This window comes from Rhodnius prolixus, unplaced genomic scaffold (genome assembly GCF_049639745.1).
Source record: "Rhodnius prolixus isolate KJV_2025 unplaced genomic scaffold, Rpr scaffold_3, whole genome shotgun sequence".
Lineage (NCBI taxonomy): Eukaryota > Metazoa > Arthropoda > Insecta > Hemiptera > Reduviidae > Rhodnius > Rhodnius prolixus.
Window position 1 is genome coordinate 17,301,051 of NW_027411603.1, and position 17,336 is coordinate 17,318,386.

At 31.3% G+C, this 17,336-nt stretch overlaps 2 protein-coding genes across 5 annotated transcripts in view; one reads left to right on the forward strand and one right to left on the reverse strand.

Annotated features, from left to right (window-relative positions):
- The window catches only part of LOC141453491 (venom allergen 5), a 30,173-nt gene extending 26,831 nt beyond the window's left edge, over positions 1-3,342 (reverse strand). The window contains exon 1 of the mRNA XM_074126823.1: positions 3,105-3,342. The gene's annotated coding sequence lies outside the window, so the exon portion shown is untranslated. The remainder of the gene's footprint in view (positions 1-3,104) is intronic.
- A 9,063-nt stretch (positions 3,343-12,405) lies between these two features.
- Positions 12,406-17,336, forward strand: part of tmod (tropomodulin) — a 120,505-nt gene continuing 115,574 nt past the window's right edge. For 2 of the 4 annotated variants that reach the window (XR_012458173.1, XM_074127345.1), the window contains exon 1: positions 12,410-12,637. Coding sequence is in view for 3 of the 4 variants with exons in the window: in XM_074127345.1 (XP_073983446.1) it covers positions 12,560-12,637 (78 nt within the window). In the remaining variant the exon portion in view is untranslated. Of the gene's footprint in view, positions 12,638-17,336 lie in introns of all 4 variants that reach the window. The other 2 variants (XM_074127339.1, XM_074127346.1) reach the window with 2 other exon arrangements.

A 17,336-nucleotide genomic window follows, 5' to 3' on the forward strand; every position in this document is an offset into this window, starting at 1 on the left:
ATTCGTTTTAAAGACGTTTTCAGTCCTTTTACAAAAAAAAGTTAAACTGATTCGGAAGTTAACGTTGATCTGAAGACTGATTAAAATTCTAATCGAGTCAGAATTAAAACGTGCTTTGATGGACAAAAAATAAAAATAATGAAGGAAATTTGTACGTTTTTTGCTAAGAAAAGGAGTATTTAACAATTAACAATTAAAATGTATTTCAACTAAGAGCTAATTTACATAAGTTTTTTAAATTTGCTTTTAACGAAACTTAACTCCAAAAACTGAAGTTGAAAAGTTTGTTTTACAGTTTTATAGCTGCTTGACAAAGACAGAGACTGGAGACGCTGTCTTGACACTTGAAATTTGTCGTCAAAAGAGGGGAGGTATTTGTAATATCGACTTTTAAAGTTAGAAACGAAGTTTAAGAGTCAGTTGTCACTGAAACTTATCAGGTGTCACGTTGCATGTTTTGTTTGTAAGTTATGTTGTTCACACACTGTTCTCTCTCATAATCCATACAAACATACTCACTAACGCTGAAACAGCCTTAAAAAATTAAGATTTGAATTTAAAAAAAAAGTATGAAATTTGCTAAAAATAGGTCACTTGTAATTTCATTTGAGAAAGTTTGCACGATTAATAATCGGGTCTATCAGATCACTTTCCTCATATGAGGAGAACCGTGCTAGAATGTTAGTGAACATGTAAATATTTACATATGATTGTGTTCACATCAGTGATTACACTTTTACTGTCCATAAAACGAATTAATTGAAGTGAAAACTGAAGAGAACTCGGGGATTCTTTCTAATTTTACTACCTATTAGAATAATGAACTTGCTATTAAATTTCTTCATACCTCTGCTTTATTTTCTTCTAATATCTTAACTGAATGCTTCGTCTTTAAATTTTTCAATTTCACTGGAGGAACTTCTTTAAAACTTCAGTTTACTGGTTGAGGTGGTTCGTTTAAGAAAGACACTTCTTTCTTAAATAATAATCGTTTGAGATCGTGAGTGAGGAGGGTCCGTGAATGAGCTAGTTGGATTGTTTGAGCTTGAAGTTATTGAATTTTTTAAAAACGGCATTCAATAAATTGCTATACAAAAGGAATTTTGAAGTCTAGAAGGAGGGATAAGAGTTTAATAAAGAGAATGAGTTGTTGGTAATTTTTCTGAGCACTATTGACTGGAAGGATTGTACACAGTAGGAGTGCTTGGGTTGAATTCAAAATCTCGCATCCGAAAATCCTTAGTGGTTTTGTAATGCTACCACAGAGAAGTATTTTGTTTTGAAACGAAAGTTGCGATCGCCTGTAAAGATTTTTTTGTAGTTCAATGCGTTCATTTTGATTTGATATGTTGTTGACCACAAGTAAAAATGGTAGTGTTTTCACAAGAAAACATTTATTGATAGAAATGATTATTTCCTGTTTACTTTGAAAGTGTTTTTATTTACTTTGTTCACTCAGATAGTATATACACTATTTTACTGTTTAGGAAGTATACACACAGTTCTACTAGTCAGAAATTATAGTCTGCATCAAAATTGAGTTTGCACTAAAGATATTTGTAGCAATTAATATGTGCATCAATACTCCGATTTCGAAATTGAGAATTTTAGGAAATGGCCTGTACATACTAAGCAAATTGGATCACACGCATTGGATATGAAAGTGCGAGTAATTTAAATTTGGCATTCTTTTCTCTCAAGAGCGGATGCATCCAGAATTTTTGGGTTCTAAAAACAGTTCACATCAATTGTTCGCCACTCAACGGAAAAAAATGTAATTGTTCATTAAGTTAGTTTCTGCGATGCAACAGTAGTATTAAAAGATTTTAACCTCTTTCGAGGCAATTTATTTTAAGAGTTTTCTAGACAACTGTGGCGTTGTATTTTCTGTTTAAATACTATTTCTTAAATTGCATCGTCACCTAGTAGAATTTTTAAATTCATTACTTTAGCTTCCCAAATGCAATTAAGTACAATAGAATTTTAGCGATAAAGTGTTCATTTTAGTGAACCATTAAACGTCGCGACTTTCTGTAATTTAATGTAGCGACTGCAAGAAATGAGGTGGCTGCCATCTGAAGCGTTGCTTTCTTTCCCCACCTACGATTCCAAACAACTGAGTATTTACTAAATATTAATGAAAAGTGTGCAAAAATGTTAGACCTCGTTTTTCTTTCGAGAGAGAGAGAGATCAATGTAAAAAGTGAAATCATAACATAATAGCAGCCGGAAGTAGATATGTTAACTCTTAAACATACGAGTATATTAAATCTTTCTTATAAGACATGTGCTGTAGATTTATAAATTCAAATTGGATTTTCGACCCATAGCTATGTACAACTGAATTTAATCTTGGTATTAATATCGTTTGCCAAGAATTTTGTATCCCAGAAAATGAAAGAAGTATGAAAAATGTGGAGTAATGAAAAACTAAGTGACCAGCTTGATGTTCCAGATTCTTGGAGATAAAAGCGAAAAGCTTAGAATGACTAAGTTGTAATATCAGAATGATTTAGGATATAATGAAAAAGAAGATTTTAAATGGGTGATCGGATCTGGTTGAGTAAAAGAATGTTAAAGGATGTTAAAAAAGGGAAACATAAGTTCGACTTATAGTTCGGCCTAAAGAATAAATGTCAATTTGGAGCAGAGTAGATTTATAAGTATTACATCAAACAAAAAATGAAGAAAATGAGACGTTTAATTGTTCAAATTATTTTTCGTCGGCTATCAAATTGAAGTATGAACTGGCCCATATTGGGATAGTTAATTAATGGAAACAAAGACAATTTCTTCAAAGAGCTGTAAATTTCTCAAAAGAGCTGTGAAAGTAAGTAGTAAATTTAGGGCCCAAGAATTATACTAAATTTAGCAATTAAATAGGGATACTAGTCTCCAGACAGAACTGGATGAAGTAACAATAAATGTGCCATCACAGTCCTGTCGTGCAAGATAGATAACTTGAACTTATTATTAATTTTATCAATAAAAAAGAAATTTCCTTCAATTTTGAGAACACCAAATACTATCGAGTTATCCTACAAAATATTACAAAATAAATTTATTTCTTTTAAATACATATATTAAATATAAAATATATTTACTTATCAAGACTGTTTCCGCTTCTAGATCATCCTTCCTTTTTTCCTATATAGATCCTGATGAACACTTCCTTAAGTACAGATGAAGCATGATGGGTGTCCGATTTAAAGAATTATGTAATGAAAATAGAATGGTTTTTATATTGAAGCTTGGAACTAAAACCTTTACAAATCTATTACACCTTTAAAACATTAAAAAGTGATAAAAAAGTTAAGATGCACACTTTCGCCTCCTACAATTATCATGCAGTTGTTATCAGGCATGAGGTATTACAGTTGATAACAGTTAACTTCAGTGAATATGAATATGGAAGTAATTTAAAAATAAAATACTTTCAACTCATAAAAATGAGCGTATCACTTTAAATCTGGGAAAGTACTCAGAGTAGTACAAATTATTTTAAAGTAGTTTACACGACCTAAACAAAAATCAGTACAGCAATAATTCAAAATAATTTCATTTTGTAAACCAAATCGACTACATTTTCTGTTCTACTTGGTTATAAATAAAGAAAACAGAATGAATATTGAGGAACAAAACCAAACAGTCAGTTGTGAAATATTTTCTTCCATTAAAACTTGCTTTTAGGTGCCACATGTGGTCGGTCTAACACAGATTTACAAATAGGTTAATATATCAGTCTTTATATTGACGTCATATCGAACTATTTGTTTTAAGTCAACTTCTAATAATACTAGTATACTTCATTATCTTTGCACATTTATTTCTTTCATCGCAAACGTTTATAAATTTGTTTTTGATGTCAACAATTTAGCTGATTAATTTGGATTAAAGAAAAAAGCCTGGCACCTTCATATAAAACATACCCAGCAGGAAGGATTATGATGCCAGCCAGCACTGGCAAAAATAAAATAAAAAACTACTGGGTTACGTCTGTTTGTTTATACATTGCGTAATCTCTAGAAAAAAAATTGTGTACACATTTATATACATATTTTGTATAAATGAAAGGCGCATCACCATAGCTGGACATTGGCGCCAATAGCCTTTTTTAGCGTCTATCACACTGCTGGCTTTTAGAGAATGTCCTTTCCTGAGATGGAGCTGCCAGGCATTGAGAGGCTCCTAGAAAGAAGAGAAATTTAATTGCAGACTGGACCCGAACTCCGAATTTCCACATCGGACTAGCTACTCAGCTAATTCTTTTCCTCCTGTAATTATTTAGTTCTATTATTTTACTTTTTAGATGCACAATAAAAAGTTTATTCGATCTAAGTTAAACATAAACCTTACAAATGTTAAGTTTAAGTACATTACACAAGTAAAATCGTAAAAAAAGGTATAGGTACAATGAATAATTTGGCAGAATAGGACTGTTTGAGAAAATTTGAGGAATAACTTTTAAAATTTGGTGTTTATCCTAAATTCCAGCAAAACAAATGAAGAATTTGTATTTTTCCTTTTTTTCAGAATCTCTACATCCAAAACTAGCCGACCTAATGTGTATAATATTCGCTTGGAATAAAAATACAACGTTAGAAACAGAAATTACGGAAATTTAATTTTAATCATCGAATTAATTTAACTTCAATCGTTAATAAAATTGATTCAAACACTCGTTACATGACTTTTCAACTAATGGTTCGGACCACGTTTTGGTGAGACCACTTTTCTGAGTATCTCCATCAAAAACTTTTCGATTAATTTTCCAGAAATGGACTTCAGAAGCATACGATTCATTAAACCAAGATAGGTCCTACCTTACACTCACATTTAACCGTGTTGGCGACTCACTATACCTACATAGGAACATCTTATACTTTCATTTTACGAGGGGTTAAATAAGGTTTTCTAAACTTCCATAAAATCAATAAACCGAAAGTTCAATTTTAAAAAACGGCTTTTTCTGTAAGTTACTATGGATTGGCCAAACGGATTCATTTGAAGCTGATCTAATGGAGTACTTAAGCTTAAGTGTCAGTTTGGCTTGTAATTTTTTCTCAATTAATAGTTTGGTTCAGAGTGTCCATCCTATCAACATCATTATCTCTTTTTTCTTTTTATTATGCAATTCTAAGTTATATTAATATTCAATTATATTAGTAAATTAAGGTAAGAAAAAGTCATGTGAGTGTTCATAGGAGATTCTTTACATGAGAAAGTGAAGTGAAACTGTGGAATATTGGCGAAAACTATTCGAAAACGATCTTAACTTAATAAAAAAATTCTTGAAAATTGACAATGATTTTTTTTATTTGTTAGCATTTTTTCTCAATATTATTTCAAGATTAATATTATTTCGAAAATAATAAAAATGTTAATAAAATATGAGAAAATAATTAAAGATTTAGAAAAATAAGTGAAAAGTATTGAAGCGCCATTGTTATTACGCTATGACCAGCAAGAATCATTTTCATTGGATGGGGCGTGGCCACCCTAAACGTGGGCATGACCCGCCCACAGTCTGCAAGCATACTACGTTGTGATTGGCCAATACTTTAAACTTAATAATTTTAATGTAATAAGTAATTTAAAATACTTTTTTCAACATTTCTCCCATAGGTATTTGATAAACTTTCAAATTAAGCAAGAAAAAAAATCTTTTTAAAAATACGATAAATAATATTTCTTTCGGAATAATACTTTATGCTGTACACAATTATCGTTAACAGAAACAAAAAACTAGAGAATTTTTATTGTGTTATCGTGAAATAAAAAAAAGAGGAATGGGCTTATTAATGGGACTTGTAAGCCGCCATTACATAAGCTGCAAGCTTACTTTACACTCCATCTGGTAGAGAACTCTAGTGACAATTTCTGTAAACATAAATGCAGTTTCTATAATCACATTTAACAATCCTGAAGACTCACTAGACTTATATGGAACTACCTCACACTCACATTTTACCAATTTGACGACTGTTCGAAACAGAAATTCAGGAAATTCCAGGAAAACTAATGAAAGTTTCGTTTTTTTTTTCCTTCTTTCTGAATCCCTTCAACCAAAACTTACCGACCTAGTGAGTATAATTAAAACTGTCCGGTAGGACAGTTGTATAAGGGTTGACCATCAAAAACTGCACGAAAAAGCGTAACGTTGAAAAACACCCAACTTTGACAATTTTTTTCTGTTTTTCTATAAAAGATAAAATTCCCAAATTTTCTTTAAATTATAGGGCAAACCCTCCTTTATAACTGTAATTTTTTTGCAACCACCCAGATCTAATGGGTTTCGAGAAAAAAGTTGCCGAAAATGAGCAAAAACGGCTTTTTCAAAAAATGTTCTTGTTCTTGTTCTTCTTCTTCTTCTTGTTGTTGTTCTTGTTGTTACCTTTTTTGTAAACAACGTAGCGCCTAAACGCGTGAACCGATTTTCATGAATGAGGTGTCATTCGATTCAATATTTTATGTAGATGTGCCTTTTGGGGGTCCCGACGCTGTACATCGAATGGGAGAGGAGTTAGCCCCCTTTATGTAAGGCCCCTCCAAAATTATTATTACTAATTACTCTGTAAATCTTGGCCCGATTTTGATAAAATTTGGTAGGATGATAGTGCTAGGGCTCCCCTACGTAACATTAAAGCGGCGATCAGCTCTTACACTTGTTAAGGGGAAGTATAGCAATCGTTTCAAATTATCGACACGTGAACCGATTTTTATGAATGAAGTGTCATTCGAATCGAAATTTTATACAGATTTGCACTTTAAAAGTCTCTGCACCGTGCCTCACAAGGAGGGGAGTTTGCCCAACCAAATAAGGCCCTTTCTAAAACTATTATTACCAATATTTCTATAACGCTTAGTCCGATTTTGATAAAATTCAGCTCGAATAAGTGGTTAAAGCTCCTCTACGTTGCTGATTCTCTTGCTCCTACTAAGAGGAAGTACTGCAATCGTTTAAATTATCAATGAGTGAACCGATTTAAATCAATGAATTGTTCGATTAAAAAATCTTTGCCTCTTTGCCTTTTAGGGAGAAGTACTGCAATCCTAGTTTATTTTTCTTACTCCTCTTAAAAGGAAGTACTGAAATCGCAGTTTAATTTTGCTATTTACGTACAAATACCTTCCTATGTTATTCAAAACACTTTCTCAAAAAAATTGTTATTGAGGATGGTTTGGGGGAACGCAACTACAATCATTCTTTAAAAAGATCTCTCCAGTGGTAGTTAACACCTTATCAGGTTATAATGATAGAATAGCTTATTCCAAATTTTAAAAAAATCTGTAAAGCAGATATGTAACTTTGTAAAATAGACAAAAAGGACAGTCTATCCAAAAGGTACAAAAATCTCCTTAACAAAAACTTACAGTTTAAAATGTTAAGTATAAGGGTTGATTAAACGCCAAAAGGTACACAAATCAGCGAGTACCCAACATTTCATTAATACTTCATTAATATTTAAGTAATTCTACTGCATTAATTTTCATTAATAAGTTATTTTTTAGAATTTATTAGATATCACAGACCCTTATGCTGGCCACTTCATTTATATTATTTTTTTGTTATAATTATGATAAATCACATATACGTACATGCATGTTAAAGTAAAGATAAAGTTAGAGTAGGCTACTGTCTTGAATTCGTCTTACCGAAATATTCGTGAGCACAATTAACACACAGTTAATAACTAGTAGATTATTAAACAATAATTATTCATTTCTCTATTGTAATTTAATTTAGTCCCCCTAATTTTACTTATAGTAAAATACTGGAATAATTAGCTGTCCTAAATATAGCATATCTTATTTACTTTATATTACATATATACAACATTGTGGGAAGAACACCTAGATGGAGAATGTAATTGAAGAAAACTATATTATTTGCGATAAAGCCAGATAATTATTACCTATTATTATAAACGTTTGAATACTACATAAAATAACAATTACTTTAATCGAAGAATGAACTTAAACCGACGATTTTTATTTAAAAATAAAATTAAATAAATAAAATAAACAAAATCATTGGTGTAAGTTTTTTATAAAAAAAGGTTTTGAATTTTTTAGCCTCATATTTTTATTTTATTTTTTATAACGTTTTTCTTTTTAACCTGTAATTAATAGTTTGATTATTATAAATAACTAGATATTACAGTCAATCTACAGTGCTACTTGAACATATATTTTGTAGACGAAAATGGCCAGCATAAGGGTCTGTGATATCTAATAAATTCTAAAAAATAACTTATTAATGAAAATTAATGCAGTAGAATTACTTAAATATTAATGAAGTATTAATGAAATGTTGGGTACTCGCTGATTTGTGTACCTTTTGGCGTTTAATCAACCCTTATACTTAACATTTTAAACTGTAAGTTTTTGTTAAGGAGTACACACTTGGCATAAGCATAGAATGTTCAAAACAGAAATTAAAACTTCTTATCAAAACTAATGAAGGATTGGTATTTTATGATTTACTACATCCAAAATTAACCAACCTAACGGGTATAATATATGATTGGCATAAAAATTCTATGTTCGAAACAGAAATTTAGGAAATTTCAGCTATTCTAATGAAGATTTTGTATTTTTACTTTTTTTCAGAATCTCTACATCCAAAACTAGCCGCCCTAAGGTGTATAATATTCGCTTGACATAAAATACAAGGTTTGAAACAGAAATTAAGGAAATTGCAGCTAATCTTAAGAAGATTTTGTATTTTTTCCTTTTAATTAATTTCTACACCTAAAACTAGCCGACCTAAGGTGTACAATATTCGTTCGGCACACAAATAATGTTCGAAACAGAAATTGAGGTAACTCCAACAAATCTAACGAAGATTTTGTACATTTTCCTTTTTTCTGAATCTCTACATATAAAACAAAAAAAAGTAGTTTACATTTTAGGCGTAGTAAAAACCTCTAAGATACCAACAAAAATCTGGTGTATAATGTTCGCTCGGCATAAAATACGATGTTCGAAATCTTTTTTTATTTCTGTACATCAACTCATCCGCTTTAATCTTTCCATCTGTTGGGTTTTTTAAACACTAAAATATGCCTTCATAAACGTGTCTTGCTAGATTAATTGTTATATCATTAAATAAAGTAAGTTAGACTTTGATTTGGTATTTTCTGTGACAACCAAGGACTAAATTTTTGTTGGTATCTTAGAGGTTTTTACCACGACAAAAAACATTGGTACTTAACATATTTTGCGGGTAATAGAGCTGCAAAGCCCGAGGCTAAGGTGGGAATAGAGCCTAATGTGGAAATATTAAATGAAACATCGAAAGCTCTTGGGTCTTTATGCTAGCCAAATTTTAGTGCACTTCACGTTATTTAATTCTAAAAATAAAAAATAAAGACCCTTCATTTGTGTAGTATTCTGTATAATTGTCTGAATGTATTTTTATGTTAAAATTTATGTGTAGGAAGTACATTTTAACCTAGAATTACAATGTCTCTCCTAATGATTTTTCAGGACAAAAAGGAGGAAATGCACAAAATGGAGGTTAAATAAAATAAATTGAGGAATCCTTGGCCAAGGGTCAACACTCTTTCCGCGAACAGCGTGGACATATTTAAATATGTGTCGGTCTTTTACTAAATGAAATAAAGCTTGCAAGGCTCATCACGGGGGACGATTGCCAGAAATGTATATTTTCTGTCTTAAAATACAAGGCACGTTCAATCAAAATGACCTTTGCAGAAATTTGATTTATTGGAATTATTAAAATATTTTTTAACTAATTTAGAATAAGGTTAGACTTTTTATTCAACTTAAAGCTGACAAATATTAAGTTATGGTTGGAAATTTTCTCAATACTTCTCCTCCAGAACAGACAATCTTACAGAACAGACTCCAAGAAGAAGATTTTATTCTACATCGCACCATCACTCTTCATTCCTTCATCAATCTACCATTCTATTGCTTGAATTCCAAATTAAAGTGTTTCATCACAACGCTTGGCAGTTTCTGGAGGTAAGCCAAATGTATTATTTGGTTGGGAATCGGACTGTTATACTTGATTCTCTCATTCAATCCTTACAAAGTTTCCTCTTTCCTCCCTGTGCACTCTGAAGACTTATTTTTGCTCTAAATGAAGATATTAGCTCAGAAGTTTGGCCACTCGGACAAATGATGACGTAAAGGAAAGAACCTAAATGATTTCTAACTTTGAAGAGGAAAGTAAAGTAGTAGAAACATGTCGCCAAAAAGGAAATGGAGAATGAGAAAAGCAGAGTTCAAAGAATATATTGAAAAAATCAAAGCATTAGATATGTGGAAAATAATTGTGGAGAAATAAAAGAGGAAAAAAGAATTTGATATCAATTTAGACTCTGTAATAAGACGAAATATTTAAAAAATTATTTGAATGAAGCTGAAGTGGGTAAGAAATTGGACAAAAATAGAAGTTGAAGATAAGGAAAAAGTATCTAAGTAAAAGATAATAAAGAAGCATTCCGAAAAAACTCCTGCATATCAAGAAAAGGCCACTTCTTTATGTGCGTTTATTCAGTAGCTTATACTTTGATGGGTGCCTCCAGGAGGAAGTGCGGAAGGTAAAGTCGCTGCGTCTAAGATCATATTTAGCATCCTAGCACAAGACAGTATAAGTTGAAATGTACGAAAAGGGTTGGATCTTATGTTGATTTACGTGTGTATACATTCTAAAGTTGGGTCACTGAACAATTAACTGCAAATTATCTAAAAAAATCGAGTATTCTTTACTGAACAATTTTTAAACAGTTAATTTTAATGTAAAAACTGTCTACCCGTTTTTTAGGTGCGTATGGTATAAATAAGAACCGGATATCAAGTGTATAATTGCAAAAGCAGCACTACAAAAATGGCAGACAGATTACAGTAATGGTAATAAAGGGAGATTCTATAAAACTGTGGCAGATCACTTACCTAGACAACCATGGTTTAAGGGAACTGTCACTAAAAAATGGGTTGTTACGACAATAAGCAGGCTGAGAGCGAACCACGCTGTGTGCGGATCGTATCTTAACAGGATCAACAAAAGGTTCTCTCCTCTTTGTGTAGATTGCAATGAGGAGGAGGATTTCAAACATATAATAATGATATGTCCACGTTATGTGGTAGAAAGGAAACGAATGTTTGACGTCATATACAGGTATTTAGATGCACCATTTCGCTACGAAGACATAATATTCTCCACCAACATCTATGCGCTTAAATCTATAGCAGAGCTAGCAATGAAATATGAATGTATTTAAAAGTTATAGCCGATTAGAATGAATGCAAGAAAAGATTAGAGAAGGATTACGTGATTTTAATTTCGGTTAAGCTATAAGGATGGCAGGAGCACAGAGTACTGATCCATCCATTAGCTGTAGTTTATGTAAATAGTTGTACATAGTAGAGGGATGAATGCGTGAAGCGAATGTATTTATAAGTAAGAATGGAGAGTGATTGGTATTCTAGTGATAAGCACTTAGACGATGCTGGCTGTATGGCGAAAGCCAATGCCAAAAAAAAGGGGTTGATTTTGAACGCGTGTTAATGCATGTTCTGGCGTTATCATCTAAATTTTGTATAAAATAGAAAATATCTTTTTTGAATTGATATTTTCTTTTACCATGGTCTCGTGTATTAAAAGTATGGTTGCTTTTTTTTGGCTAGAAGTATACTCAATGTGGCTAGTGGGCGTTATGTCACATATCTCCTCTAGTCCACCTTGGCAGCACAACAGAACCATTGAAAAAAGACACATCCGTGGCTCATCGTTTTGCAGTTTAATAACGAATATATCTATGCGACAAAATAAAGTTGAACATTTAGAAATGGAGAAAGAAAAAGGTCGCCATGCGTTTGACATTCAGTAGGTAGCTAAGGGGTCTCATAAAAAGAATACCAGACAAATGTTGTTCAAAGAGAACACTCCCGGAGAAACTAGAAACATTTGCATTCTGAAAACCAAACAAAAACGAATCTGACTTATTGTCTATCTACCAATAAAAGTGTGGTTTAGATAGTACTAATTGCTATTATTCTTACAAAAAATATCCCTTAGGAAGAGATTTAACGTTTCAGTTGCCTACTTAATTTTGAAGAGTAACAAAGTGGTAATAAAGATAGAATTTTATGGCAAGAAATTATAAATAATTCTGTAGTTTGTGCTATTTTTTAGTTCAGTTCCAAGATCGGTAGTTAAAAAAACAATCCGGAAGTTGCCATAAATTGTAAATAAAAAAGGTTGTTTATTTTAAAAAATCTAGCACAAAATAGATAATACATGCTGAACAGAATGGCGCCAAAAAGGTTTGTTTTTTTTTAACACGTAAACGAGTGCGCTGTTGGTTGGTTAGTAAGGATACTGGTAGTGGGGACCGGTATATACATTTACTTTAAGTCCAGTCCTCAAGAACTGAACCCCACTGCTGTTACTAGTGTTTCTAAAAAAACATAAACAAATAGGGAAATCTTGTTATACTAACAATTTGATAACTATTCATTGTGACGTGTGATTATTTGTATTTTTGGTTATAATCATTTTAATTTAAATAAATAACAAAACAAAATGAGTACCGTGGAAGAAATTTATGAAGGTGAAATTCGACGAAAAGTTACTCGTCGCACCAGTTTCAAAATTGAAGAGGTATTTATGTTTTCCCATTTTATTTAATATTAATATTAGCGTAAGAATCACTAAGCAAAATTAGTAGATATAAAAAAAATCCTGGGAGCCTTAGAACTATCTTTAGAGCTGATATAGCGCTCGAATCTCTCATCTATTTCTGAAGTAACGATATATTCTGCACCTACACCATCTTCATTTTACCTTCTTCTTAATTAAGGTAAACGGCGATAATAAAAATGAATACAAAATAACAATTGTAAGCCTGATGTAAATTATTATTTCTCATCATTAAAAAAAAGTATCGTATATTAAAAAACAAAAAATGCCAAACAGTAATTGCTGACTAAAAAATAAATATACTGGTAATTAATTCAGCAAAAATGACAAGTTTTTGGCCACTTTACTATAAATATTCGCAAACCTGGCTCTGGCATAATTCTGCTTTAAACATAATTTCTTTTTTTAAGGAGAACACTTCCTGACTGTAAAAAAAATATATTTACGACAAACATGAAATGGTTAATTTATACTTCTTTTTATTTTAATAAAATTTTGGCATGAAAAATTCCACTTCTGTTGCTGCAGTTTACTAATAGTCATAATTTCTTCAAATTTATGATTATTAAAAATGAAGTTCCATTGCAGAGCCTAGATAGTATCGTTAGTTATCTGTCCAGTTTCGGAGAACCATTATCAAAGTTTGATTCATCAATTTGGGGTAGAGACCTAAAAGTCACATTCAGTTTTTCCCAGAATCTTTTAATGGTGAATTCTACAATTACGTAGGTGATCACAAAATGTAATTTTTGGTGAAATCTTAAACTGGCAAGTGTAAACGATTAGGGTAGTGCTTAGAATGGTTTAAATTTTTATTTTGATACAAAGCTAACTTGACAAATATTGAGGTGCCACAACAGCCGAGTGGTTAGAGGCTAGACCCGCAAAACTACGGTGTGTTGTGGTACTGGATTCGATTTCCGGCCTACGCTACGGAATCTAATTATTGTTTAATAAGAAAAATTTATAGATTTATTATTATTATTATTATTCATTCAATGTTGTAGCTGGTTTAAAAAGTAGATACGTTTCTGAATTTTACAATAACCACTTTTAAATACTAATAAAAAATTCAAATCCACTTTAAGTACAAAAAAAAAACTCATTTTGGGCTGTTTTTAAAAGAAGAAGATCATCAAAAAGTTGAGTTGAACGTAGAATTAATTATGACATCATTCAACCAACAATGATTTATTTTATAATCATTAAATGGGTTTATATACTAGCACAGAATTTTAAATTCCTCATATTTGGCATCTTTCAGTCTTTATATTGGCGAACAGATTACAGACATTGCGAAAATCTAAGGAAATGTGAGTTTAGTTTAGGCAGAAGTTTGAGTGTTTCCCGGTAAGGAGAATGTTACAACTGTGGTAGATCTTTTTCTATTCACTCATTGCGATAAAAGAAGGGAAAATGAGAAAATGTGAAGAAGTTTTCGATTGCGTCTGTTTTGATATTGTTTTATTAACAAAAAATCAACTTATGACTTATCTATATCTATTAAGACTAAGAAAGAAAATAAAATAATATTCCCCAAAAGTCACTTTGTGGCTTTATATTCAAATATAATAATTCTAAGAGTCAAAAACTGCTACAATCTTTTCAGGTTATAAAAGTTGCTTTTATTTTAGCTCCGATATATGTTACGTCCTCTCATTCTTTCCAGAATTCCCAGAAATATTTGCGCTGATTTTATCCGTCGTAACATGCATTGTATCCCCGACTGATTTCGATCTTTTAACTATCATCATAGAACTCAATCAATCAGTTTGGTGAATAAAGAATTTCACTTCACCTATGTTTCCGTCTAACTTGATGAGTCAGCAATATTATTCAACATTGCGGACGAATGTGTAATAATATATATTTTTTCATTTTTATAGTCAAATAGGTGGCGCAGATGAATCACATTAAGCTAAAACTCAGTATTCTTTTTTCTTTCTTTTTTTTTCGACTATTGTATTTTTTCGACTTGATGCTAAGCTTTAGTTTAAATCCGTTTATACTGTGAGACTTATTTACTGTGGAGTTTTTGAAACAATCGTTCATTTGCAAGCGTAGCTATAATTCCAATTCTGAAGAAACTGCGTCTTTACAATCTAAAATGTTATAGTTTCTAAACTTTGTTATCATTTTGTTGGATATTGCTTTAACAATTTTCTAAAAAATTGCTAGTTACTACATATTTGTTTGAATATATTTTGTCTGTAGCAATAAAAGAAGATTCTAGAACGGTCAGTTTTACTAAACATAAATTAAATGATGAATAACTAGTTGCTTTGACTTACCAGCAGAAGTAATTAGAGGAGGCTTAACACACTTCACTGTTATTGCAGAAAGGTTCAGCAGATTAAATTAGAGAAGGATGTTTATTTAAAGAAAAAAGGAAGCAGAGAATGTGAAGATTTAGTCAGTTTTAATTAAAATAATATTAAAACTGTCCGGTAGGACAGTTGTATAAGGGTTGACCATCAAAAACTGCACGAAAAAGTGTAACGTTGAAAAACACCCAACTTTGACAATTTTTTTCTATTTTTCTATAAAAGATAAAATTCCCAAATTTTCTTTATAATATAGGGCAAACCCTCCTTTATAACTGTAATTTTTTTGCAACCACCCAGATCTAATAGGTTTCGAGAAAAAAGTTGCCGAAAATGAGCAAAAACGGCTTTTTCAAAAAATGTTCTTGTTCTTGTTCTTCTTCTTCTTCTTCTTCTTCTTCTTCTTCTTCTTCTTGTTGTTCTTGTTGTTACCTTTTTTGTAAACAACGTAGCGCCTAAACGCGTGAACCGATTTTCATGAATGAGGTGTCATTCGATTCGGAATTTTATGTAGATGTGCCTTTTGGGGGTCTCGGCCCTGTACATCGAATGGGAGAGGAGTTAGCCCCCTTTATGTAAGGCCCCCTCCAAAATTATTATTACTAATTACTCTGTAAATCTTGGCCCGATTTTGATAAAATTTGGTAGGATGATAGGGTTAGGGCTCCCCTACCTAACAATAAAGCGACGATCTGCTCTTACACTTGTTAAGGGGAAGTATAGCAATCGTTTCAAATTATCGACACGTGAACCGATTTTCATGAATGAAGTGTCATTCGAATCGAAATTTTGTACAGATTTGTACTTTAAAAGTCTCGACGCTGTGCCTCATAAGGAGGGGAGTTCGCCCCACCCAAATAAGGCCCTTTCTAAAACTATTATTACCAATATTTCTACAAAGCTTAGTCCGATTTTGATAAAATTTAGCTCAAATAAGTGGTTAAAGCTCCTCTACGTGGCTGTGAAGTGCCATCATGCTCTTACACCTACTAAGAGGAAGTACTGCAATCGTTAAAATTATCAATGAGTGAACCTATTTACATCAATGAATTGTCGTTCGATTCAAAATCTTTGCCTTTTAGGGAGAAGTACTGTAATCGCAGTTTATTTTTCTTGCTCCTCTTAAAAGGAAGTACTGAAATCGCAGTTTAATTTTGATATTTACGTACAAATACCTTCCTATTTTATTCAAAACGCTTTCTCAAAAAAATGGTTATTGAGGATGGTTTGGGGACCGCAACTATAATCATTCTTTAAAAAGATCTCTCCAGTGGTAGTTACGGTTCCGATTTAACACCTTATCAGGTTATAATGATAGAATAGCTTATTCCAAATTTTAAAAAATCTGTAAAGCAGACGTAACTTTGCAAATAGACAAAAAGGAAAATCTATCCAAAAGGTACAAAAATCTCCTTAACAAAAACTTACAGTTTTAAAAGTTAAGTATAAGGGTTGATTAAACGCCAAAAGGTACACAAATCAGCAATTCCCAACATTTTATTAATACTTCATTGATATAATTTAAGTAATTTTACTGCATTAACTTTTCCTTCACATTTTTTAGAATTTATTAGATGTCACAGACCCTTATGCTGGCCAGTTCATTCATAATATTTTTTTATTATAATTATGATAAAATGAGTGATGAATTATTCTGAGTAGTCACATATACATGCATGTTAAAGTAGAAAAAAACAAAGTTAGAGTCGGCCACTTTTTAAATTTCAATCACGGAGGATTCAAAACAATATTTCAGTCTTAAATTCGTCTTACCGAAATATTCGTGAGCACAAATAACATACATTTAATAACAAGTAGATTATTCAACAATATTTACTCATTTCTCAATTGTAATTTAATTTAGTCCCCCTAATTTTACTTATGGTAAAATACTGGAATAATTAGCTGTCCTAAAAATATGCATATCTTTATTTTCTTTATTTTATATTACATATATATAACATTGTGGGAAGAACACCTAGATTGAGAATGTAATTGAAGAAAACTATATTATTTGCGATAAAGCCAGATTATTTATTACTTATTATTACAAACGTTTGACTACAACATAAAATAACAATTACTTTAATCGAAGAAGGAACTTAAACCAATGATTTTTATTTAAAAATAAAAATAAAAACATAAAATCATTGATGTAAAAAAAGTTTATGAATTTTTTAGCCTCTTATTTTTTTTATATTTTTTATAACGTTTTCTTTTTCACCTGTGATTAATAGTTTGATTATTATAGATAAATAGATATTACAGTCAATCTAAGTTAAATGGTGTGCTACTTGAGTAAATATTTTGTAGACGAAAATGGCCAGCATAAGGGT